At 31.9% G+C, this 27,361-nt stretch overlaps 1 protein-coding gene across 2 annotated transcripts in view; it reads left to right on the plus strand.

Moving 5' to 3' along the window:
* Positions 1-2,758: 2,758 nt before the first annotated feature.
* LOC114332527 (armadillo repeat-containing protein 6 homolog) overlaps positions 2,759-27,361 on the plus strand; it is a 94,602-nt gene continuing 69,999 nt past the window's right edge. Inside the window, exons 1-2 of one of the 2 annotated variants that reach the window (XM_028282337.2) lie at positions 2,759-2,900; positions 2,991-3,155. In XM_028282337.2, the coding sequence (XP_028138138.2) occupies positions 3,039-3,155 (117 nt within the window). In that variant the 5' untranslated portion in view covers positions 2,759-2,900; positions 2,991-3,038. Of the gene's footprint in view, positions 3,156-27,361 lie in introns of both variants that reach the window. The other variant, XM_028282336.2, reaches the window with a different exon arrangement.

A 27,361-nucleotide genomic window follows, 5' to 3' on the forward strand; every position in this document is an offset into this window, starting at 1 on the left:
CAACAACTTCCTCAAAGATAAAGACACTTACTCATAATACCAAACTAAAAAATTACAGAGCAGCAATTAGAGCAGTAATCAATATGGAGCTAAAGTAATGTGTGTGCTTGACATAGAAAGATGAAGACAGATTGATGCTCCTAGAGAGAAAAATCATTCGGAGAATAGCAGGCCACTAAACTTGGGTACTAATGAATTTAGAAAACGGATGAACTATATACGATGTAAGAGATCTTTTGGAAGGAGAGGATATCATCAGATGTATCATGGCACAGAGACTCAGATGGATATAGGACATACTGAAAGGAGAAGAAAATCCCAAAAATTATCAAGAAAATCCCAAAATGGCGTATCAGTATCAGGCAGACCACGAGGAAGACCGAAAACGAGATGGGTGAACCAGATAATTGCGGACCTTAAGAAGATGGGAGTTGGAGATTGGACAATAAGCAAAAACAGGAACGATATGGAGAAATATTGTAGAAGACGCCAAGTCACACAACTAATTATAAAACCAAAATGTTAATGCGGACTGATTTCCAGAGACACATGAATCGGATGTGCTCAAAGAATTGGCAGTCACTCCGCTGAGAGTGTAGATGCCATGATGATGATGCCCATGACTACATGAATTTTGTTTAAAAAATATCAAAAATTTAAAATTTTTCCGATTCCTGTCATTTTAAATGCATTTTAAGCAAAAGTTTGTGGTCAAAATACGACGGTGCATGTCCAAACCAATAACATGCAAAACCCGGCATATCCAAATTTTAATTTTATTTTAAAAATTTAGGTACCATATATTTATGGGCATCGTATATTAGGTGCAGAACAGCCAAACAAAAATAAAATACTTAGATGCAGATTATTAAACAAAAATAAAGTTCGTGTAGGTATAATATGTTTTTTCGGTTTTACTTAAAATGCGTTTACTATTTTATTTGAGAATAAAGCCACAATTTAAGTTTGAAATTAATGAATTAATAATTACTTAATTATTGCTTTTTAAAATTTAATTTCAAACTTTAAACCCAAATAAAATAGTAAATTGCGCTGGACGTGCAATGCTTTGAATTTAGACGTTGTTCTGAAGCTATTTCCTTGTGGCATTTTTATAATAAACTATTTTCAATGGGAAAGCCACAATTTTACAAAAAAAAAAAATGATTTTATTAACGTTTCGAAGCCCAAATCGGGTTTCGTTGTCAAAATACAAAAACTACTAAAATAAACAAAAATGTTGTTGCTAAGTAAAAAAATTCTTCTAATAATTTATTTAATCTGACTCATTTATATTGGCAATTCAGACGTGTAGGTATATTATATACACTTTAAAGTAGAAGACTTTAAAATGATATCGCTAATATTTATGAGTTGCGTTCCTGGGACGACTTTACTAAAAGATAGTTCATTCGATTACATATGAAATCAATCCCAACTCAAGAATATCCGTCACAAAAAAATCATAGCATGTGATATGTCTTTAAAAAGACATCCAAATGCAACGATTACAGTAAGATTCTCGCGTTAGAGATTCCATAGATATATTTTATAGATTCCCTCGTGATTTACAATGGAATCTCTAATGTGAGAATTTTACTGTAATCGTTGCATTTGGTTGTCTTTTTAAAGACATATCACATTGCTATGATTTTTTTGTGACGGATATTCTTGAGTTGGGATTGATTTCATGTAATCGAATGAACTATCTTTTAGTAAAGTCGTCCCAGGAACGCAACTCATAAATATTGGCGATATCATTTTAAATCCTTCTATTTTAAAATGTATAATATACGTCTGAATTGCCAATATAAATGAGTCAGATTAAATAAATTATTAGAAGAATTTTTTTACTTGCAACAAAATTTTTGTTTATTTTAGTAGTTTTTATATTTTGACAACGAAACCCGGTTTGGGCTTCGAAACGTTAATAAAATCATTTTTTTGGTAAAATTGTGGCTTATTTACCATTGAAAATAGTTGATTGAATTTAGACGACTGATATTATATGTTTATTAAAATTAAAAGTATTTATTGAAGATATTCCTCTTTAGCGACGAATCGATTGAGGGTAAAATTGTACATCAACCACGCCCCTGCGCACACTGACAGTATGTAGTTCATTGCTAATCCTTCAATATAGGTATGTATGACAATGTATGTATCTGTAACCGTGCAAATAAGTCATTAAAAGAATATATTAGTGGTTTTAGGAAATGTATTATTTATTATAATTCTTGTGTTTTTGGATTTGTGTTTCCCTGTAGTAAAATAATAAAATATGTAGGCATAACATGTTTACAGTTTGTCGCCGTCTTGTGTAATTATATCCGAAACTTACGTGTCAATTCAAGTGGCTCGATGGCGTAGTTGGCAGAGCGGTGGGACAGAGAACGGAAGCACACGGAAGGTCGCGGGTTCTAATCCTAGACGATTCATACTTTTTTTTATTTTTCGTTATTTTAATAAAAATTTTTTGGAAGTGGTAGATAAGAAAGTTAGTTTAATTTTTAAATAAAATACAAATAACCTGTTAAGTATATTTACTTCGTTTAAATTACCTATATAATAGAAGAATATCTTCTTACGTGCGTACAAAGTACACACACATTCTTTTTGTCTATACTACTTATAAAGCATATAAAAATCACCAATAAAATTCTAAACTATTACAAGACCCTGTAAGCTTATTTTAAGAAAAATGGCAACATGGATTTTTTCATAAGTCATATGTCAAGTATGTCAGATTAACTGTCATTAGTGTCACCGAAAATATGAATATTTGGCAATTTTGTTTTCCCGTATCGCCTTGTCTTCTTGCGGATTCGGATTGTCATTTTGCTAACTTGTTCAGTTCATGTTCATGTTGAGTTTGTCTTAGGAAATCTTCTGAGAAAGAGGTAACAATTACTGTTTGTTTAAGAAGTAAACATCGATATAAATTGGTACAATTTCTTTTTTACTAACTCAATATTAATTTGAACACAAAGTAGCAACTTAACAGTAATAATACATAAAGTGGGCACAAAGAACCAAATATGGTGTTGGTTATATCTCAAGAAACCTTTGACGATGCTGTTCGTGAAAATATTGAAGATTTGGGATTATCACCAGAAGAAGCTTTGAGAGAAGCAGTGACCCAATTTGAATCCCAAGTAAGTGCCTGATTTCATGTTTAATGTAACTGTGGCTATTTAAACAATGAAAATGTTTTATGCAAGCTGGCAAATGAATTTCAGAAGAGATTCTGCCAATAAATAACATAACTTCTACAATAATAAAGACTATCTAACTTTTATGCCTTTGGTATTATTCTGCATGTTAGTGATGTTTATTTTCCCCAGTTAAAATAAGTGAATTGCATTGCCTTGTAACATCATAGTAATGATAATTTAGTGCTCAAATTAATTTTTTGATTGTTCTTTTCTTTTAATACAGAATTGTGTGTCAGTTAGCAGCTAAAAGTGATTTGATTTGATGAGATGATAGATGATCAACAAAATTATTTACATCAAAGGATTACTGCACACAGTTGCCAATTTTATTTAATTCTAATACCTAATCTGAAAGAATTTTAAGGGTGGAAAGTTTTATACATTTAAATTTAATGTAATCTATATTTCAGAGCCTTTGCCACTAATAGTGGCAATGATGTTTACCTTGTAAGAGTTAAGTACTGGTAATTAATGTTCTTTGCCTTGGCCTTCCCTTAATCATACAAATCCTTGAATATACATTTAACATTACTGTTTGATGTATTTCTCATTGTAGCATTGATGACTATAAGATGTATTGAAAAAGCTTACTTACATACTAGTTAAATTATTATTTATTTTATTTTTATGATTTAAGTTAAGCTGTTAGGTATTCTGTTAATTTTGGTAAATAATTTGATAATTTTTCCATTGCTGTAATAACAATATACAGTAGAACCCTGATTATCCGTGTGTAGATTATCCTGGCTGTGGATTATCCATGCTATGATTTTCACTCAAATGGCATTTTTGAGGTTTTATCAACATAGAGTCACTTTAAATCACTCCACGAAAACTATATCCCAAGAGGTCTATTCATAATGAAATATGCATTTTTCTGTCCTTTTTTAAGGACAGAAGATAAGGTATCCCTTATCCCTTAAAAAATTTCCATCAACCTACCAAACACCCTGTATATGTTTGTATATACGTACATATGTATTATATATAAGAATAAATGTTCGGATTATCCATGCCACGTCTGGTCCCGAGGAGCACGGATAATCGGGGTTCTACTGTACTTAAAACTACAGACAAAAAGGTTTGTCAACAAAATATTATTCTTGATAAATATTGTTTTTACTAAAGTTGAAAAATGTTTCTCTTTGTATTAAAAATTCTTCATGGGCTTCAGAATATTGTACACATGAATTCTTGAGTTTACATAGTAGTTTTCTTCTTCTTCATGTACCATGTCTGTTACAACTTTGGTTACCATCATAGCTATCTTAATTCTTTTCACTGTCACCCTAAATAGTATGCTTGAATCAATAGCATAACAATGTCACAAGTTCTTCAACCATGAATTCTTTCTTCATCCTGGACTGGTTTGCCTGCTATTTTCCCTTGCATAATATTTTGCAGCAAGCTATAGGTATTTGGGAACTCTTATTACATATCTGAAGTACCCCAGCTTTCTTTTAATAATAGTTTTGCCATATGATAACTGGACAATACATATATACACTGCACGTCATAGAAAACGGGCACCCTAAAAAATGGGTAATTTTTGAGGTTGCGTATCTCCTAAACGTGTTGTCCGATTTAAGTGACTTTTTGAATATCTTATAGCCTTATTCTTTTTCAATATCCCTGTAGTAATATTTTTGCTAAACAGGTAAATTTTCATTGTATACCGGGTGTACGAATCAAACTGTGTTTTTTTCTCAAAGTTCGCAACACCCTGTGGAATATCCTAGTATTTATAAAATACTGAAATTAAAACCCAACTATAGCCCCAGGTTTTATCAACATTCTGTTTTTTGATTCATTTGCTTATGTCACATAATACAAAAGTTAGGTACTTTAACAATTAGCCATGTTCTTTTTCAGTACAGGGTGTTTCTAAACAAGTGCGACAAACTTTAAGGGGCTATTCTGCATTAAAAAATAAGGACAATTTGCTTTATAATCGTATGTCCGCAAATGCTTCGTTTGCGAGATACGGGATTTTGAATTTTTTCTTACAAACTGACGATTTATTTATTGCTTTAAAAGCGGTTGAGATATGCAAATGAAATTTGGTAGGTTTTAAGACGTAGTTATAGCACATTTTTTGACATACAATTAAGAATTTTATATTCACCATTGGCGTGCATACGGGTAATATGATCGGTCATATTGCCCGTATGCATGTCAATAGTGAATATAAAATTCTTGATTGCAAGTCAAAAAATTCGCAATAACTATCTCTTAAAACCTACCAAATTTCATTTGCATATGTTAACCAGTTTTAGGGCAATAAAATAAATCGTCAGTTTGTAAAAAAAAAATCAACATCCCGTATCTCATAAACGAAGCATTTGCAGACATAATTTTATAAAGCAAACAGTCATTATTTTTTTATGCAGAAGTGCCCCTTAAAGTTTGTCGCACTTATTTACAAACAACCTATACTGATAAAGAACATGACTAGCTGTTAAAGTACATAACTTTTGTATTATCCGACATAAGAGAATGAATCAAAAAACAAAATGTTCAGAAAACCTGAAGCTATAGTTGGGATTTAATTTCAGTATTTTATAAAGGCTAAAATATTCCACAGGGTGTTGCGAACTTTGAGAAAAAAACTCAGTTTTATTCGCACACCCGGTATACAATGAAAATTTACCTGCTTAGTAAAAATATTATTACAGTGATATTGACAAAGAATAAGGCTATAACATACTCAAAAAATCACTTAAATCGGACATCAGGTTAAGGAGATACGCAACATCAAATATGACCCATTTTTTAGGGTGCCCGTTTTCTATGACGCGCAGTTTATTCTCCATGATTAAATCTAGTGGTAATTTGGAAAGAATAATAGGTAATTTATTAACACGTTCTGTGCGGACGGCATACATGTGAGCCACATGATGCCTTTACCAATGTGCGGACAGCAGTCATGTATGCTATTGATTATACACATTTTTAATGTGTGTTATTTTTGTCTGTTCACAGTTTAAATCTTAGGATCAGACATCCGCACGCAATGTGTTAAAGCCTTAATTAAAGAAAAGATAAAAGTAGCTATAAAGAAGTGGATAGCATGTAACATTCATCACATTTAATGTGATGAGGTAGTTCATATTATGTTGCATGATAATTTAAACCCCCATAAAAAAACTAAGTATTGGATATAAAAATGAATTCTTGAGTGCACACAATAGTTTTGCCATATGATAACTGGATAACACAGTATGTTCTCCATGATTAGTCTCATTATAGTATCAGTAGTGTCAACATGCTGCTCTGTTTCAAATATGTTTTTATAGTGGAATAATTTAAGCTATTACAATAAATTGCATACCAAAAGAAGCAGCTAATTCTTATCTACAATTTGATACATCAGATAAGTACCTACAATAAGTAATAATTTAGGAAACTTAGTTTAAATTGCATCTGTATTTCAAGAATAAATATCAAATATTTCAACTATCATAAACGAGGACTAGTTTTTCTTCAGTCTTTTTGTTACTGTAATTAACAGTTCAATTATCTGCTTATAGTCCAGGAAAAAATCACGGAGATTTTATACACAGTCGTTATAGTCCAGTAAAATTTGGAACATGGCTGGTGATAATTGTGTGCATTGTGGTGATGCATTAGGTGACAAGTATGGAGACCTACACAGAGGAGAGGAATCGAGATAGGACGACCTTGAAATTTTTGTACACGATTTTGCCTGTTTGCTTGGTTTCTCGCTAGGGCGGCGGTGGCGTAGAGATAGATGCTACTTTTGCATTGGAGTGAATGTGAAAATTTCGAAAATAATTAATTATTCGTAGTTAATATAAGATTATTGGTTTTGGTGGTTAATATTATTTAAATGTGAGTGCCAAGAAAGCTTACACTAAAAGAACTTGCTTCGTACCGGGATTTATATCGAGTTATCGTTCCGATAAAAAATTCAAAAGGGAACTTAATGAAGTTAATAAAGACTTTTTATAAATATTTGTCTTTATGTTATTTATAACGTTCATGGATTATACCTATTCGTTTGTATGTTATTTCCTTCGGTGTAAATAAAATTTGTGCCTATTATTGGTTTTTATTTTAACCTGAAAATTATAGTGATAATAGTAGGAGGATCTTGGAAAGTTTTTCTGTCGAAACAATGCATTTTTTGCGACAAAATATTTCACAAAAATTAACATTAATTTTATAAAAGTCAGACTATTGTCTGCGTAGTTTATAGACATATTTTTATTAACTAAATTTAAACATCTGATAGGTAAGCTTTCAGAATATAGATAAATGATAGTATTCAAAAGAAAAAGCAGTTTAAATTTTGATAAAAAGAATAATTAAAAAAAATTGATCAATAAACTTCAAATTATTTAAATAACTTTTTAAACTTTTTAAAAACAATTACGTACAGTTAAGTCAATTTTTTCAACTAACAAACTTTTTGATATCAGTTACAAAGATATTAAAAAATTAATTTGTAGTTGAAATACCATTGGTATATAAATGTGGCAGTTAGATAATATGACAAAATATTTCCGCTTCAAAATAAGCTGTCCTACATATTAAAGTAATGACAAATTTCAATTTGATGTCACATCTCCATCTACAATGGTATAAAAAGAATACACTTTTTACCACACGTCGATACGTTATAAGGTTAAATAATTTATTTTTGGCATAAAACATATTCAGCTACAATCCACCAATAAATTAATGTCTAATTACGCTAAAAACAAAAATAAAATGAGTTAAATATTAAATAAGTCCATAAGAGCTAATGTATTTGTAGCACCTATTCGAACATTTGCGCCTCTAGCGGCGATTGCTGAAAGTTGAATTAGAGGTTGAAAAGTTAGCCCACAAACGATGCATTGCGTTTCCACTCCTTCTTACAGGTCCCCATAGTGACAAGCTAGTAGCGTGTGACAGCTGTCATATTACAGTGCACCCTAATGAAACCTACACTGGTTTAGCGGCTTCAGAACTTCGTGCCGTTATTATACAGAAAAGAACCCTCAACTATTTCTGCAGTGACTGTCGATTATTGTTTAAGAGTGTTCCTAAATTAATCAGAGAAATAGAGAACCTTAGATCTGAGGTTTCCTCACTAAAATCAGAAATCAAGAAACTGAAGGAAAATAAAGATGCTACCCCTTTCTCGGCAGAAGAAGTGTTAAACGAATTGCACGAACGTCAAAAAAAGGCAAACAATCTACTGATTTTCAATCTTCAAGAACCAAATACAGCCACAGATGATATTAATCAAGTTAAATAATTCTAAACACGATTTCAAACAATCTTATAAACTCAAATAATATCAAAATTTTTCGCTTTGGAAATAGGAATAAGAATGGACATCGCCCTCTTAGAGTTATAATGTCTTCCTCAATGGACGCCCATGCAGTAATAAAAAACAAACACAACATCTGTCGAGATAAAAAAATCTTTATTCAGCTGGACCAAACACCGCTTCAAAGAAAAGCTTTAGAGTCTGTGAAAACAGAGCTGCTGAATCGTCAACAAGCTGGTGAGCAGAACCTAACAATTAAATATTTTAAAAATGTTCCCAAGATCATTAAAAAAAAACCGCTAAAGCTCACTGCTTAGACAAGCTCTCAATTTATTATCAAAACGTCAGAGGACTTCGGACCAAATTAACTGAACTTAGTCTAAATGTATCAAATTGCTTTTATGATGTCATCATTCTCACAGAAACTTGGTTAACGGCTGATATCTATAATGCTGAACTAGGTTTATCAAATTTTAATGTCTACAGGCGAGATCGTTCACTGGAATCCAGTAGTTTTAGTAGAGGAGGTGGCGTGCTAATATCAGTTAACAAGAAGTTGTCAACAAGTCTCATCCAATCTAATTCCGCAGTCGAACAAGTTTATCTATTTGGTGATTATAATATTCCATCTGCTATATGGGAAATAGAAGATTTCTGTTCATTAGCAACCTGTCAACCGACCTCCCCATTGGCGGAGGCTTAAGCCATTAAAGTCGTCTCAAATATATGTGCCATTCATAATCTTTTCCAATCTAATACTGTGCTTAACAACAGAGGGGTTCTTCTTGATCTTATTCTATCTCCACAAGAACTAATAATACACAAAGCACACAATTTTCTGATCCAGCAAGATGTTCACCATCCTCCGCTAGTAACCACTTTACAACTTGCAGTTGAAAAAAGCACAACATCAGTTATGGAATACTACTACGACTTTCGCAGTGCAAATTACACAGCCATTCGTCAAAGTTTTGAATCTATTGACTGGGACAATCTCTTACATAATAAACAACTCAATGAAATGATTTCTATATTGTATGATTCTCTGTACTATATTATTAACCTGTATGTTCCACTAAAAAAAGTAAGTTCTAAAAATTTCCTTGCTGGTTTACACCTAATCTTAAAGAATTAATACATAACAAAGAAATTGCTCATAAAATGTTTAAAGCTACCAGATCACCAGAAAGCTATGTAGAATTTAGTCGACTTAGAGCCCAATGTAAACTTTTAACAAGGGATTGCTATACTAATTATATTAATGAAATTGAAAACTCCATTAAACTTAGTGTTAAGTCATTTTGGAAATTCGTTAATAGCAAAAGAGAAAACAACATAATACCTGACACAATGAAACTAAACGATTCTATTGCCTCTCATGGAAATGATATATCCAATTTATTTGCCAATCATTTTTCATCTGTGTATACTAACCATTCAAAGACTAAATTATTACCATAACCAAATACACTTCAACGTTAGTGTATCTTCCTACCACATTCAAATATCAAAAATATATGAGAGATTGTCACAACTGAATATTAATAAGGGACCTGGACCCGATGGGATTCCTCCTATTATTCTAAAAGAATGCAGCTTTATACTATCTAGACCACTTTATCATATTTTCAATGCCTCTCTCGATTCTGGTGAATTCCCCGACTTCTGGAAACAATCTTATGTAACTCCTATTTATAAATCAGGTGTTAAATCTGATATTAAGAACTATCGCCCCATATCTATTCTAAGCACTATCCCTAAAGTATTTGAAAGCATTATATCTGAATTTCTTACGACTGCTCTAGTGTTATTACTAACTCACAGTTTGGGTTTTCTTCCGGTAAATCTGCTGAGCTAAGTCTACTCAGTTATACTGACTACCTATCTGAAGCCCTGGAGGAAGGCTTACAGGTTGATTCAGTGTACACTGACTTCTCTAAAGCCTTTGATAAGATAAACCATGACCTTCTATTACATAAATTACATTCTTATGGTATTGATGGTCTGGTATTTAGCTGGTTATGTAGTTATTTAGAAAACAGAACTCAAATGGTTAGAGTAAATCACTGTTATTCTAACATTTTCCCTGTAACTTCAGGTGTTCCTCAAGGTTCACACCTGGGACCGCTACTATTTAATCTATTCATTAATGATATTACCACTTGTTTTTCCCATACAAAAGCTTTCCTTTTCGCTGATGACCTTAAGTGCTTTACAATAATAAGATCTCTTGATGATATGCTTGGACTACAATCAGATATTAATAAATTATCCCAGTGGTGCTCTCTTAATGGCATGGAATTAAATGTTGGTAAGTGTTATATCAAAGAATACTCCATCCAACGTTGGATGGAGTATTCTTTGGTTATAAATATTATGCGTTTCTGTAGGAATCACCATTTACTATGACTATACATGACTATACTATTAACGATCAAGCATTGCAATCATGCACACAAATCAGAGATCTAGGCATAATATTAGACTCTTCACTCAGCTTTAAACACCACATTAGTACCGTTGCCCAAAAGTCTATGAAAATGCTTGGTTTCATTAAAAGAACGTCTCGTGATTTCACATATATAAATTCAATGAAAATTTTATATTGCTCACTTGTTAGATCTCATCTTGATTTTTGTTCCTCTGTGTGGTCTCCATATTATCTAGTTCATAAAAATAAACTTGATAGAGTTCAGCTTACCATTCTCAGATACGTAGCTTTTAAACAACATATACAGGGTGTCTGCGTAACTTGGAACCATATGGGAAACTTTTTTAATATCAATTTTACGAATTATATTTAATATCAATTATAAAGTGCTCTGCATAGTCTAAAACCTAAGATGCAATTATCAGATATCAAATTTTGTCAACAGTATACGAGGTATGTCAAAAAATATGAATTTTGCTCAAGAGCAAACTACCTTTATATTTCAAAATATCAAAAAATTTTATTATGAAAAGTTATTTGTAATTAAAAACCATATTCAAATATGCAATAAAAAAATTTCTGAAATTTTCCTAAATTACCGATTCCGAACATAATTTTTATTTATTAGACATGTAATAACTCTTTTATTAATAATTTTAGGAAAAAAAGTTATTCTTCATAAAAATCTGTGCATGGTCTAAACCTCAAGATGCAACCATCAGTTATCCAAGTGTGTTAATTTTATACGAGGTGTGTCAAATAATATGAATTTAGAAAGAATTTAGAACGAATTCTTTCTAAATTCTTTCTAAATTCATATTATTTGACACACCTCGTATAAAATTAACACATTTGGATAACTGATGCACAGATTTTTATGAAGAATAACTTTTTTTCCTAAAATTATTAATAAAAGAGTTATTACATGTCTAATAAATAAAAATGATGTTCAGAATCGGTAAGTTAGGAAAATTTCAGAATTTTTTTTTAAGTAGAAGGCTGTTATTGCATATTTGAATATGGTTTTTAATTACAAATAACTTTTCATAATACAATTTTTTGATATTTTGAAATATAAAGGTAGTTTGCTCTTGAGCAAAATTCATATTTTTTGACATACCTCGTATACTGTTGATAAAATTTGATATCTGATGATTGCATCTTAGGTTTTAGACTATGCAGAGCACTTTATAAAGAATGACTTTTTTTCGTAAAATTGATATTAAAAAAGTTTCCCATATGGTTCCAAGTTACGCAGACACCCTGTATATCGTAGCTACACAGATATTGAATTATTATTGAATATTACTTCATTAGAAATCCGTAGAAAAAGAAAAGATCTGACAATCTTATTCAACATTATTAATGGTAATAGTAGCTGTCCCGATCTTCTGTCAAAAATTGGTCTTTTTGTACCTACTCGGTCAACAAGACAAACTTAAACTTTTCACATAAGCTTTCATAGATATAACTATACTTACAGCAATTTTTTACCACGAACGCTTAGACTTGCGAATTCTCTAATGACTTAAATATATTCTGCAATTCCTTGGATAGATTTAAAAACCATTTGTTGAACATACAATGTTAGTGATATAATTTCTATCGGCAATTTTTTAAGCTTAAACTTTGTTTGTTTTTTATATCGTAATGTTCTTTTTTTCCTTTAACTTATTAGCTTTGTTATCCAATACATATTATAATGTTTGTTCTTTGTGTTGACACTGTTTATGGTTTTGCTTTTGTATTTGTAATATTTTTTTTGTAATATTTTCTGAATTGGGCTTGCCCGTAAATAAATAAATAAATGATTAAATCTGGTAGACGAAGTTTGTTGGAGCCCGAAGTTCATCAAGTTTGGAGTTATAGAAATGCAATAGAGATCAGAGATAAGATAACGCCTAAGCCAACTTTGCTTGCACAAACTGCAAATTAACTTTGTACAGTGGAACCTCGATAAGTCGGATTTATCGGGACCGCTGCCGATCCGGGTTAGCCGGAGAATAATGTAAAAATTAGTAAAATACATATAAATAATACACAAATACACATTATAACTGCAAAAACATGAAATACATATGCACAGTACATCAAAGTTACGTACAGTTGTACAGTATTGTTTATTTCGTGGTAAAAAATTCAAAGTGAAAATTTTTTTGTTTTGTCTGATGAAAATCAGTCTGGGTTAGCCGGACTTACGGGTTATCGGAGGCCGACTTATCGGGGTTCCACTGTAAATCATATGTGCGTGGCTATGGCAAAATATGTCCAATAGCAAATAATATTACTTTGACAATGATATTAAAATTCAGACCACTATAATTAAAAAGTTTGCAAACTTAGAAATAATACGCCCTTGAATTTATGATTACAGCCTGCAGTGCTATGCTGGTCCCTATCAGAAATTTAGTCACCAAACCATCAAACTAACCATGAGGTTAACATAATTTCTTAATTCATAAAAATTTGAATTCAAGTTTAAAATCAAATGTGTACAATCTATTGTGTTTGAATTCCATATAAATACAATATTTAACTTACATGCCACAAGAAAACAGTTAAAGAGCCTTTTTCAATATTTTATGATCAGAAAATCTGAAACTGAAGCTTTTTCCTTTGAGATATTGTGAAAAATGACAATTTCAGCAATTATCATAAATATTGTGAAAGAATTATGATAAAACTGAAATACATGAAGAAAATGTTGATGGATCAATATGTTCTGCCATTAAGTGGGCCACAGACACATAATATGTTAATTTTGTGACTATAAATTAAATTATTAATGTCCGACTTGTATATTATCTGACAAATAATGACATGATTTCAAAGTCAGTTTAATATGATATGATATATTTCCATAGGTAGTTATTTTTCAAAATAACATTCTACTAGGGTATTAAATTAAAATAACTACAGTGAAACCTCCGTTAACCGAAATAATTGGGGGGAAAGCCGTTTCGGATAACAAGAATTTCGGTTAAAAATATCATTGTTTTTTGTATTCTTCTTATATCAAATTACATGGTATTGGAGAGATATAGCTGCAAAACATCTTTATCAAAAAAAAACAGAAGAAAATAGCAGATTTCTTTAAAAAAACTAACATGTTCATTTTCCTTAATTTTATTGCTTTTTTTTTTAAATTCACTTTTTATTGACGAACTTTTTGTAACTGTCAGCCATTTCGGTTAAGCGATGTTTCGGTTAAAAGGGTTTCGGTTAACGGAGGTTTTACTGTAGTTAAATACTCTCAAGTTGACAAATAACAACCTAAGTAATACTATGGTTACCACTATTACGTTACGACTATTGCTGGTAAATGTACTTATTTTAAAACTAATTAATTCAAAATTCATTCAAATTTTTTGCATATAAAGAATATTTAGTCGGAAATTAAAAGTTGAAGGCACCACAGGTATTATGGATAATAACGCTTTCGGCCAACGTATATCCATTGGGCCAAAGGCCCTCGGGATACACACCATTGGCCTCAAGTGTTATTATCCTTATACCCTTGGTACCCTAATAACTATAACAGCAGTGCAATTTTCTTAGAAATACTAAATAAAAATAATAAATGATGGTTTTGCTTGTTTTCGATTCAGAGGGTTGCACACCCGCTAGACAGGCTGTTTCTACCATTTCAGGCGTTCTCAGTAGCTTTTGTTAGCGTGCACACCTCTGTGTGCGAATAATTTAAATCTCCCATTAGACGCGATACAGCGACATCTCATAACAAGTTGAAGAGTCTCAGATGCAGAATCCACCAATTTAATAAAAATTAAAATGGTAAATAGTGATTTAAACCTGAGACTTTTCGCGTTGAAAGTTCTTACTGGTACATCCTTAATCTGCGACTTTTTCAATTAATAAGACAGCAGACGACGAATATAGAAAACGAAAGGGAAACGATCACATTCCGCCTTCATTCGTCTAGGAAAAGGACAGCAGAGGAACTTTCAGTACTCAAACCGAGTAAAGGAAATAAAATAATAAATGATGGTTTTACTTGTTTTCGATTCAGAGGGTTGCACACCCGCTAGACAGGCTGTTTCTACCATTTCCGGCGTCCTCAGTAGCTTTTGTTAGCGTGCACACCTCTGAATCGAAAAATAGCTCCACCATCATTTTAAAGGAAATCTGAAAAATAATTCAAATCTCCCATTAGACGCGATACAGCGACATCTCATAACAAATTGAAGAGTCTCAGATACAGAATCTCAGCGCGAAAAGTCTCAGGTTTAAATCACTATTTACCATTTTAATTTTTATTAAATTGGTGGATTCTGCATCTGAGACTCTTAAATTTGTTATGAGATGTCGCTGTATAGCGTCTAATGGGAGATTTGAATTATGTTTCAGATTCCCTTTGTTTTAAACATCACGACGTGTTCTGAGGGACTAGAATCCTCAAATTGTTTTAGTGATAACAACTTTAGCATGGTTCTGATTAATATTCGTTCTATAAGATACAAAACTGATGAATTATTTTTGTTTCTAGAGGAATTAGGATTTCCCCCGGTAGTTACGGTTACAGAGCACTGGCTTGAAGTCAACGAGCCGTTTTTTGTAGAAAAATACACCACAATTGCTAGGTATGATCGTCCAAGCTCAGCTTATGGAGGCACCCTAATTCTATCTACGAGCAATGATTTTTCTTCGGTCACAAAATATGACTTTCTGCTAAGTGAAGCCTTCTTTGAGTTTTCGTTAATTTACAATAAGAATCTTAATCTTTATATTATTTGCATTTATAGATCACCTAACTCTTCCGTGGAACTATTTTTTCAGAACCTGCTAAATTTGTTAGATGACCTGCCCCATAAAAGTAGAAAAATTTTATGCGGGGACTTTAACATTGATTATGCTGCTGCTAGTGCTACACAAATATCCTTGGTCAACATATTTGAATCGTATGGTCTAACAATGCACGTTGATTCTCCTACAAGGATTACACAAACTTCATCTACCATAATTGATTATACTGTCTCAGATTTTTCACCCCTTGATGTCCACTCTACAATTATTAATGCTGGACTATCTGATCATGAAGCAGTTTATACGAAGTTTAATATCTTAAGCAAACCCTCCTCGAAAACCCGACGTTTAGGCAGGATTTTTCCACCCGGAACTTTCGTAATTTCCAAAATTTATGCTTAACCTCTGAGTGGCGCTTTCCTGCTATGGACATGGATAGTAATTTCAGTGCTTTTTTAGATAAGCTTGTCTGTATCTTCAATAAAGCATTTCCTTTAATTGCAATTAAGCCAAAACATCGCAAACCCTGGACTACTAAAGGTATCCGAATATCTTCCAAGAATATGTGTTCTCTTCTCTATATCAGGAAAACTACCAACGTCTCTATCACTGAATATATCACCAAGTACAGGGCAACCTATCTTAAACTTATAAAATCAGCTAAAAAAGACTACTACCATAACCGTCTGGGAAGCTCAAAAAGTGTTGCAAAATAAATGATGGTTTTGCTTGTTTTCGATTCAGAGGGTTGCACACCCGCTAGACAGGCTGTTTCTACCATTTCCGGCGTCCTCAGTAGCTTTTGTTAGCGTGCACATCTCTGAATCGAAAAATAGCACCACCATCATTTTAAAGGAAATCTGAAAAATAATTCAAATCTCCCATTAGACGCGATACAGCGACATCTCATAACAAATTGAAGAGTCTCAGATGCAGAGCGAAAAGTCTCAGGTTTAAATCACTATTTACCATTTTAATTTTTATTAAATTGGTGGATTCTGCATCTGAGACTCTTAAATTTGTTATGAGATGTCGCTGTATCGCGTCTAATGGGAGATTTGAATTATTTTTCAGATTCCCTTTAAAATGATGGTGGAGCTATTTTTCGATTCAGAGGTGTGCACGCTAACAAAAGCTACTGAGGACGCCTGAAATGGTAGAAACAGCCTGTCTAGCGGGTGTGCAACCCTCTGAATGGAAAACAAGCAAAACACATCATTTATTATTTTGTTTCCTTTACTCGGTTTGAGTACTGAAAGTTCCTCTGCTGTCCTTTTCCTAGACGAATGAAGGCGGAATGTGATCGTTTCCCTTTCGTTTTCTATATTCGTCGTCTGCTGTCTTATTAATTGAAAAAGTCGCAGATTAAGGATGTACCAGTAAGAACTTTCAACGCGAAAAGTCTCAGGTTTAAATCACTATTTACAATTTTAATTTTTATTAAATTGGTGGATTCTGCATCTGACACTCTTCAATTTGGTATGAGATGTCGCTGTATCGCGTCTAATAGGAGATTTGAATTATTTTTCAGATTCCCTTTAAAATGATGGTGGAGCTATTTTTCGATTCAGAGGTGTGCACGCTAACAAAAGCTACTGAGGACGCCTGAAATGGTAGAAACAGCCTGTCTAGCGGGTGTGCAACCCTCTGAATGGAAAACAAGCAAAACACATCATTTATTATTTTGTTTCCTTTACTCGGTTTGAGTACTGAAAGTTCCTCTGCTGTCCTTTTCCTAGACGAATGAAGGCCGAATGTGATCGTTTCCCTTTCGTTTTCTATATTCGTCGTCTGCTGTCTTATTAATTGAAAAAGTCGCAGATTAAGGATGTACCTGTAAGAACTTTCAACGCAAAAAGTCTCAGGTTTAAATCACTATTTACCATTTTAATTTTTATTAAATTGGTGGATTCTGCATCTGAGACTCTTCAATTTGTTATGAGATGTCGCTGTATCGCGTCTAATGGGAGATTTGAATTATTTTTCAGGGAGCTATTTTTCGATTCAGAGGTGTGCACGCTAACAAAAGCTACTGAGGACGCCTGAAATGGTAGAAACAGCCTGTCTAGCAGGTGTGCAACCCTTTGAATCGAAAACAAGCAAAACCATCATTTATTATTTTATTTCCTTTACTCGGTTTGAGTACTGAAAGTTCCTCTGCTGTCCTTTTCCTAGACGAATGAAGGCGGAATGTGATCGTTTCCCTTTCGTTTTCTATATTCGTCGTCTGCTGTCTTATTAATTGAAAAAGTCGCACATTAAGGATGTACCAGTAAGAACTTTCAACGCGAAAAGTCTCAGGTTTAAATCACTATTTACTATTTTAATTTTTATTAAATTGGTGGATTCTGCATCTGGGACTCTTCAATTTTTTACTAAATAAAAAGTTTATAATAAGATAGTATCCTGATGGACAAAATATCTGGAGAAAGATTTACAACAACATTTGCAGTGTTCGACTTCAAATTTACACTGTTCGACTGCAAAAACTCCTCCTGTATTTTGTCAGTCAAACATAGTCAGCTAGTCAAACTAGCTCGTTTTAATATTGTTTAATTTGTTTGGACATTTTCTTAATAAGGACATAATATTATTGGACATAATATACTCCATTTAATAATACAAGGCAAGGTAGACGGAAGAAGAGGGCCAGGTCGAAGAAGAACGTCATGGCTTAAAAACCTGAGAGAATGGTATAACAGATCCTCTGCATCCCTTTTCCGAGCTGCCGTTAACAAAATTGCTATAGCCAATTTGATAGCCAACGTTCGATAATCGAGCACGGCACATGAAGAAGAAGAAGGACATTTTCTTTGCGTTTGCCACTTATATACCAATCAGATGTAAAAGTATAATGCTCTTAATAGTAAGTATGTATCACGAGGATGATGTCATCAAATTTCTTAATGCAGTAAAACCTCGATCTAACGGACTGCAGATATATAACAGACAAAAAATCTGGTTAAATGTAAAAAAATTAAAACATGCTTTACCCGTCCCATACCAAGATACATTGCATACCAAGGAGGTCCTCGTGGACACCAAACGTGGTATTTTACAAAGAATTTGGAAGAATCAAATTCTGGAAGAAAAATCAGCAAGGACGGGATTTCGGCACTGCTTTGTGCTGATCGCCTGTATGTTGGCAAATCTCGTAAACCTATAGTTTTAAACAATATAGTGCATCATCTGTCCGTTTCATATTATAGCTCTAGTCAGGCATGGTTCACCTCAGATATTTTCAAAAATTGGTTTTTTAAAGAATACCGCCGGAAGAGATGTTTATTGATTTTAGATAATGCTCCTGCTCATCCCTCTGAAAATATTCTACATTCAGAAGGTGGCAACTTTACTGAGTTGTATGTTTTTGCCAAAAAATACAACATGGCTTATTCAACCCATGGATCAGTGAATAATTTTGGCAGCCTAACGAATATATCACAGAAAGTTTTTAGATGAAGTAATGGTTGTATTGCATTGTGAAAATAATGTAGAAGATACAAGAGAGCAGCGTACCTTCCAAAACTTCAAGTGTTACAATCTAAAATCAACAATACTTAATTTTGCTGGAACGCTCGGAGAGGTCGATTTTTAAAATAATCATAGTATATTATAGCATCAATGTTTCGAACTCTACGCGATCTTTCTTCAGGTGACAGTCATAACTTTGATTTTTTTGAATGGGAAAGTATATCATGTGATACCTCATTTTTGAAAGCTTTTGAAATACTGATTACAAAAATTTATAATACTTGCGCAAAATTTCGGTCAAATGCTTTTTATCATTTTTTTTTCGAATTCTGAGAAAACTAATAAGAATTTTTGAAAAATTTAAACGCAGAACGAAAGATTACATTATTACCGAGGGCCGAAAGTCGCTAAAAACTTCTATAATGTTTATTTTAATAAGTTACAGTAGTGAAAACGAATTGAAAATTTTGTATGATTTTTAATTTCAAATATATCATTCAAAAGAAACTTTTTGTTTATTCTAAAGGACTTTCAGCCCTCGGTAAAAATGTAATCTTTCATTCTGCATTTAATTTTTTCAAAAATACTCATTAGTTTTCTCAGGATTCGAAAAAAAAATGAATGCATTTAAAAAGCATTTGAGCGAAATTTTGCCCAAGTATTACGCATTTTGGCAATCAGTATTTCAAAAGCTTTTAAATGAGGTGTCACATGATGTATTTTCCCATTAAAAAAAAATAAAAGTTATGACTGTCACTTGAAGAGGGATCACGTAAAGTTCGAAACATCGATGCTATAATATATTATGATTATTTTAAAAATCGACCTGTCCGAGCGTTTTGCTGATGTGCCAAAAATAAATGAATTTATATGCGTGGGGGAAGTAACACTTATTCCAGCACACTGTATGTACCAGACACAAAGTATGTTGTTTTGTTGTCCATTTAAAATTGTTTACATTTTATCACAATATCATTATTAATGAACAAATATGTAGGTATTTATTGACTCTTGAAAGGAAACAGAAATAATGACAATTAAATGTTAATATTTTGTTAAGCCTCCTTTAGCTGCTATTATAGTGCTTTAATTCTGCGCGGCATACTATCAATGCAAACCTGTACTGTCTCCTGTAATAGTTATTTATGTATTAAGAGCGAGAAGTGATACATTATTGCTTGAGAGTAATAGTAATAGGTAATTACTCGAAAGCAATAATGTCACTTTATGCTTGTAATACATACAACATTTTTTCTACAATCACTTAATGAAATGAAACTATTTTTAAATCATTTTGATTGTAACTATTTAAAAAATCATTAACTTTATTATAACTAGTTGAACAAATATTAATAGTAATTCACTTTGTAATTTGTAAATTGAAAGTGCAGTGAGTACAGTCCTTCTGTCTATTCCTATCTATCTATTCGATGACCCAGGCAAAATTTTGCAGTGAGTACAGCCCTTAATAATTATTATTTCAGACCCCTAAGGAATATTAGGTTTGTATTCTGGATAATTATGATTGGCATTATCCCCTATCTGTCCATTCGATGACTCAGGCAAAATTTTCTTTGCTGCTTCAATTTTTTCATTAATAATATCATCTATATAGCCTTCGGCAACGTCGAACTCTTCCAACCCCGTGTCGCTTTAATTGTGTGATATCACCTCCACCGTTTACCAGTAAAGTAGCCGATGATCGGCGGAAGAAGTGTCCTGTGTACAAATGGAAGTCTTGTAGATTAAGATATTTAGCAATTTCGCTCGGTATTTTGGCAGTAGTGTTCATTCCCACAACTTGACTGAAACACTTTCCCTTGGTATATTTAAAAACAAATTGTGGCGGTGTATTTTCATTCCTAGGTCTTAAGGGGTCATAATATAGTCCGTCCGCTATAACTTTTCCCATGCGGTACGATTCATTTTCACTCAAATTAAGTCAAAACATAAATTGAAACGAACGTCGATGTGTATATACATTTTGTATACTGTATACTATATACTATATACTACACTATATACTACTGTATACTGTATACTATATACTACACACATCGGCGTACGTTTCACTTTCTGTTTTGACTTAATTTGATTGAAAATGAATCGTACCGCATGGGAAAAGTTATAGCGGACGGACTATACGTTTCTCGAGCTTAAAAAGTAGTCTAAGGGCCGGTTGTTCGAAGGCTAATCAACAATGATCATTATCAAATAATTAATTACTGTCAATGTCAACTTTGTTTGGGTTGTCAAAACATAATTAATTACAATTCTGAGACTATAATCAATTAATATAACAATAATTATTAACACAATTAATAATAAATCTCATAATTTTAATTATTTATGTTTTCAGCAACCCAAACAAAGTTGACATTGACAGTTTTGGTGACAGTAATTAAATATTTAATAATGATCATTGTTGATTAGCGTTCGAACAACCGGCCCTAAATGTAATGATAAATTGTACGAAAACTATTGGGCTAATTGATTTCATTTTTTTTTAATTGTAAAGGTGGACTCTTAAGGAGCATAAACATATATGTTAAAAGTTAAAAAATAATTAAAAACATGGCGGCTGCGCCCAGTGGCGTAGAACGTGTTTTGTTTTTCCGGTCAAACGGTGGGCATGATTCAGCTCGTAATATTTATCTGAAACAAAAATTGTTTATTTGTTATCATTTTTTAGAGTCATAGTTCTCGTGTGACGAGAGGAATTTAAGAAAAAAAAGAATGTGTGTGTACTTTGTACGCACGTAAGAAGATATTCTTCTATTATATAATAGGTAATTTAAACGAAGTAAATATACTTAAAAGGTTATTTGTACTTATTTTATTTAAAAATCAAACTAACTTTCTTATCTACCACTTTCAAAAAAGAAGAATATCTTCAAAAATTATATAATAATATACTTACAATCATAAAATCTATAAAAAAAATAAAAAAATAATAACGTGCTTGGGGCTTGAACCCACTTCACGTCTACCGCGCCGTACGAAAGGTGACGGTATTTCAAACTGCACCACATTCGCGTATACGTTATGTGGGAATATACACAAACTAAACGTTTACACCATAAATTTATATGAATTTAATAAAATTGAAGAGCTCAAGAATAAAAGGATGAGGGTCCATTATTTGTCATTATGGAGATAATACTAATTTCTTGTACTTTATCCCATGTAAAATATTGTATGGTATCTAACTAAGCAATATAGATGACGGTGTACAAGCCATTCAGCTTTGAAAAATAGGTCTTCTTGGCTAAAAGAATGAAGGTGCTACAAACGCAGGCTAAAAGGATGACAGTCCGCCTACTTCAGATTTCTGACCACAGAGATCTCTGCTAATAGATTTGTTTGTTGCCCAGAGGTTTGTAAACGTACATACCTGTGCTTATAGCTTTCTGTTATTTTGGTGTAGGTTGATGTTATTACATTTTTAAAGTCCTGTGCTGTTTAAAATGTCTGACAACGAATATTTTGCAGCAATTGAAAATTGTTTAAGGAAAAGAAAAAGTTTTGGTCGCATTCAAGATGTAATGAAAAAATTGAGGTTGAGACTTGATAAAATAACAATGTTTTTTCCAGTCAGAGGCCACTCGTACCTCGAGTGTGAAAGGAACATGGGCTTAATCAATCAAAAATCTGTAGTTGAAACCCCTTCGAAGTGGAACGAAATTATTGAACACTCCAGATCCAAACCAACACCATTTAGAGTTATTTCTTGCGAGAACCAGGAAATATTTAAGTCATAGACTAAGTTTCTTTCTCCTTTGTATACAAAAAGTTGTCCTTTCAAAACACGACCTGTACGACAACTAAGCATCGTTTCTCATCACCCTCGAATGATGTTACATCGTCAAACTGTTAATGGCCTAAATGAAGAAAGTATTGTTACTAAGCCTAAGAGGAAACAAATTTCGCTACCTGAAGGCTGTTTTCACCTACCAGAGCTAGCATATTGTGGACTTTTACCTTTAAATAAAGCAAAATTCGACGATATTCAACATTTGAAAAAATTTTGCTCTGTAAAGTCTCAAGCATATTTTGACGCACTACCACATGCTTAAAGCGTTTATTTTTCATTGTATATTATCTATAGCTATTTGCAATATAAACTATTTGTAATATAGACTACTTTATCTGTATTTTTAGTTTCATTTTAAGACACGTTAATGGACCCTCATCCATTTAGCTTGAGATTTTATGACATCAAAAGATAAATAAATTTATATTTATAGTAATTTGTAAATTGATAACACAAAAACATAACCTATACATTCCCTGTAAGCTATTGAATGATTTAGTAACCAAAATCAAGTGCCCTTTCTGTTAATTATTTTTATATCTAGTTTTAAATCTTAAAAACTTATTATCTCAAAACTTGTCTTTTTGGACCCTCATCCTTTTATTCTTGAGCTCTTCAATTATTAGTTTGATTTTTGTCGAAATAAAATACAACAAAATATAGAGTAAGAAAACGATATATGAGATGAAGATTTGTAGAAAGTTTGTTCGTAATCAGATCATGTAAATTAAAGCATTGCCTACTAATAGGTAACTACATTATTTTGTTTACATTTTCCAAATAGATAGGTATTGAAACTATTAGGTATTTCCAACTGAAACATTTAGAATTACGTACCTGCGGCTTTTCAAAACTATTTAAAAAGTCACTATAATTATAAATTTGATTTTATTTCTGTGCACACATCAATAAAAACTAATATTATACAATATTTTTGTTTACCGATAAGCTCCATGTTGAACAATTATTGACAGATCATTTCAAAATTTCAACACCCAATCAGAGCCCGTATAACGATTAATACCATACTGTCGGTGTGCGCATGCGCGCGGATCAATCAAATTTTACCCTCAATCGATTCGCCGCTAAAGAAGAATATCTTCAAAAATAAAATTACGGAGATGGTCGAAATTAAAAAAACGTAATTTTCACCAAAAAATTGTCTATTTTTTTTATTGCTATTCGAAAATGGTTAAATTTAATCAAAAAAGCTCTCGACACACGAGAGTGAATCTAATTTAGAATATGTACGCCAAAAATGAAGTTTCGGACGAACGGTTAAGCAGTTATCATGCCCACCGTTATGAAAAATGCTGTTTCGAGAAAAACGCGTTTAAAGTTTTGCAAGGGTTTTTTTTTAACTTCGTCAATAATTCGAATATCGAACTCGTTCTGGTCTTAAAATGTTTCTAAGAGATGTACCTTTTAAAATAAGAAAATCGATTTTTTGAAGCCGAGAAACGTATATTATGACCCCTTAAGGCAACGTATTTTCTAAAAAAACTTAAATAGTCAATAGAATTTTCTTGTATGTTATTTATGACAGTGAAAACTCGAGCCCTTCTTGTCTTTGAATCAGGAATAATAGTAACCAATAAAAGAGGTTCTTTGTCTTCAATATCTTTATAATTCATTTTTACCCATTCATCACGTCTACAGGCACCAGCAGTTCCAGTAATTAGAACAACCTATAAAAAATAATCCTCCACTAAACTACAATATTGTATATTAAAAAATGGTTTTTGGTAAATAAATAAAGGTTTTTGACTTTTTGGGTTTATATCCAATCCCTTGTTTTTTTAAATGCAGTCAATTTTTTGAACGGACTTCAAAACGTCAACGAACAAATCAATATAATTTTTTTTTTGTAGATAATGTCGTTTTTAACGTCGAGTAAATAGACGAGTGATGACGATTTTAGTGTCTTGGATTTTTCAGAAAAATAGGTAACAAATACGTTTTCTGAGTATTTGCAAATTTTTTGCTTATTACACCACATAACGAAGAAATTATATTGCTTTTCGTATAATGTCTTTAATTTTTCTGGCAACAAATTCAAAGTTACCGATTTTGCAATACTTTTGGTTTTAGGAGGTGTACTCGGGATATCGATATCACTATCACTATATTATTGAGATAATATTTTCCATAATTTTCGTTAAGTATATCTAAATTGAACGCGCAAATCGTGAAACTATTATTTCAATTTTAAGCAAACTTTTATTTTTATATCTCTGTCAGTTTGAATGTTCAATTTGTTTGTATTGTATGATTGCTACGAACGACGCGCGTTTATCAAACTTTAACGCGCTAGAGTGATAAAGTGACGGTACTCAGTAAACGTCAACTTTGACGCCATTGACAAGCAAAAAAATCTTCTTTATCAAGTGATTGTAGAAAATAATAATTAATACTCTTCTAATAAAGGTGGCTCAACAAAATATTAAAATTTAATTGTTATTTTTTCTTTCAAGAGTCAATAAGTACATATTTGTTCATTAAGAATATATGTATATAATTGTTTATTTGACGATAAATTATGTTTTATTTACGATAAAATGTAGACAAATAAATGAATAACCAAACAACACGCATTGTCTGGTACATACAAAAAACCTATTTATTTAGTATCACCTAATAATTAACACGTTTTTATAAAATCTTAATAGTGCGTCTAGTAATTTGGCCAGGGACTGTATTCTCACAATTACTGGTATCATTCCAAAGAAATCTTGATGAACATCTTTATTAGAACAAGCAAAAAGGGGTAGTGCTTTTTACATCAAAATGCATCAGAAATTTTGTGGAAATTACTCCAGCATACCAGATCATTTAGAGCTCAATAACATAGAAAGACCCTGAAGCTCAACCTATTTGATACACTAGGTATAGTTCTTATCAGAACCTTCTTTCAGTGCGTCACAGGTTTTCGATTTCTTTCTTACGCATTAAGTTGAACGTCTGTGATTATACACATTTATAACATTTACCTATTCTAGTTCTTGATAGATGGCGCTATAATTGGAAAAAATATTTACCCATTATCTACATCTATACAATCTATGCGACTATACAAATCAAAGAACAGAACTTTTTGTAATACAATAAACACTATTTATTTGTTTTTATTCGCAGTGTGCAAGTACTTGGAGGAGATACGAGAAACGATCGTGCGCGAATAGCGGAGAAATCTTGCAACTTTCTTAAACAATTCATATTGTCAACTGAAATTGTTAAATTGACGTATATTTCATACCTACTGTCATTGAAGAAGAAAAATTATATGTTACTCCACAATACTGAGATGATATGCAATTATTATACAAAAGTAAATTTAATTAATTGTATTTTGCTTGCAGTACTGCATTTTAATAATTAATTTTATTTACTACATACAATTATTGTTTACTTTTTAATAACATATCCTCAGTCTTACTTTTTCTTCTTATAATTTTTTGGGCAGTGGCCTTGACAATTATCCAGCAACCAGGACTAATATAATTGGCCAATATAATTAAAAGTGCTAAAAATGTTGCTGAGCTATGAAACCAGGTGTCGCTTTTCCGAACTTGCACGGTCCCAATACCAAATTGCGATTAAAGTGTTATAATGCAATAACCTTTTCATATTTGGCCGATTACGATTCTGACAGCTGTCACATTTAATTAAAATGTCATGCAATGATTCACGACATTCTTAAAATCATATATGACTTCAACATTAATGACGCACTGAAAGAAGACTCTGAGAAGGACCTTAACTGAAATAAGTAAATTTTTCAATTTGAAAAAGTGAGTCATATGGCTTAAATCTGAAGTTGACAATGAAGTCTACATTTTTTACTAAAATAGTCATAACAAAAAGGTTATTCACAGTTAATAACAAAAGTTAATAAATAACTGTCAATAATATTATTGGATATTAGTGTCAAGTAGACATTAATTTAATTAATGCATTTATTTGTTCAAATTATTTAAATCTAAAATCCACTGATGCATTGTTATTTTAAAATCTTGCTATTTCTTAGTTTATTCTATTTAATACCTCAAAATTCCTTGAAGACATTTCCTAATGTTGTAACTATTTATAATTAAATATTTATTCTAGTGTAAATTTAAGAACAATGTCATTTAATGTTTAATTAGATATCTAAAATATCTTTTACAAATTTTAAATAAATACACCAATGACTAATTACACAAAATGGATATATTTTTTAAGTCAATCTCAAGGTGGCAATAAATGAGATTGAAGAAAAGTGATGTCATCAGTAGACACCAAAATGATTTAAATCCAAATAGAGAATTAACATTGAAAATTAAATCCAAAAAAGTATATATTTCCCAATTATACTAGATTGTTTCGTTGAGATGCACAAAGGACTATTA

Source organism: Diabrotica virgifera, chromosome 2 (genome assembly GCF_917563875.1).
Source record: "Diabrotica virgifera virgifera chromosome 2, PGI_DIABVI_V3a".
In the NCBI taxonomy this organism is placed as follows: domain Eukaryota; kingdom Metazoa; phylum Arthropoda; class Insecta; order Coleoptera; family Chrysomelidae; genus Diabrotica; species Diabrotica virgifera.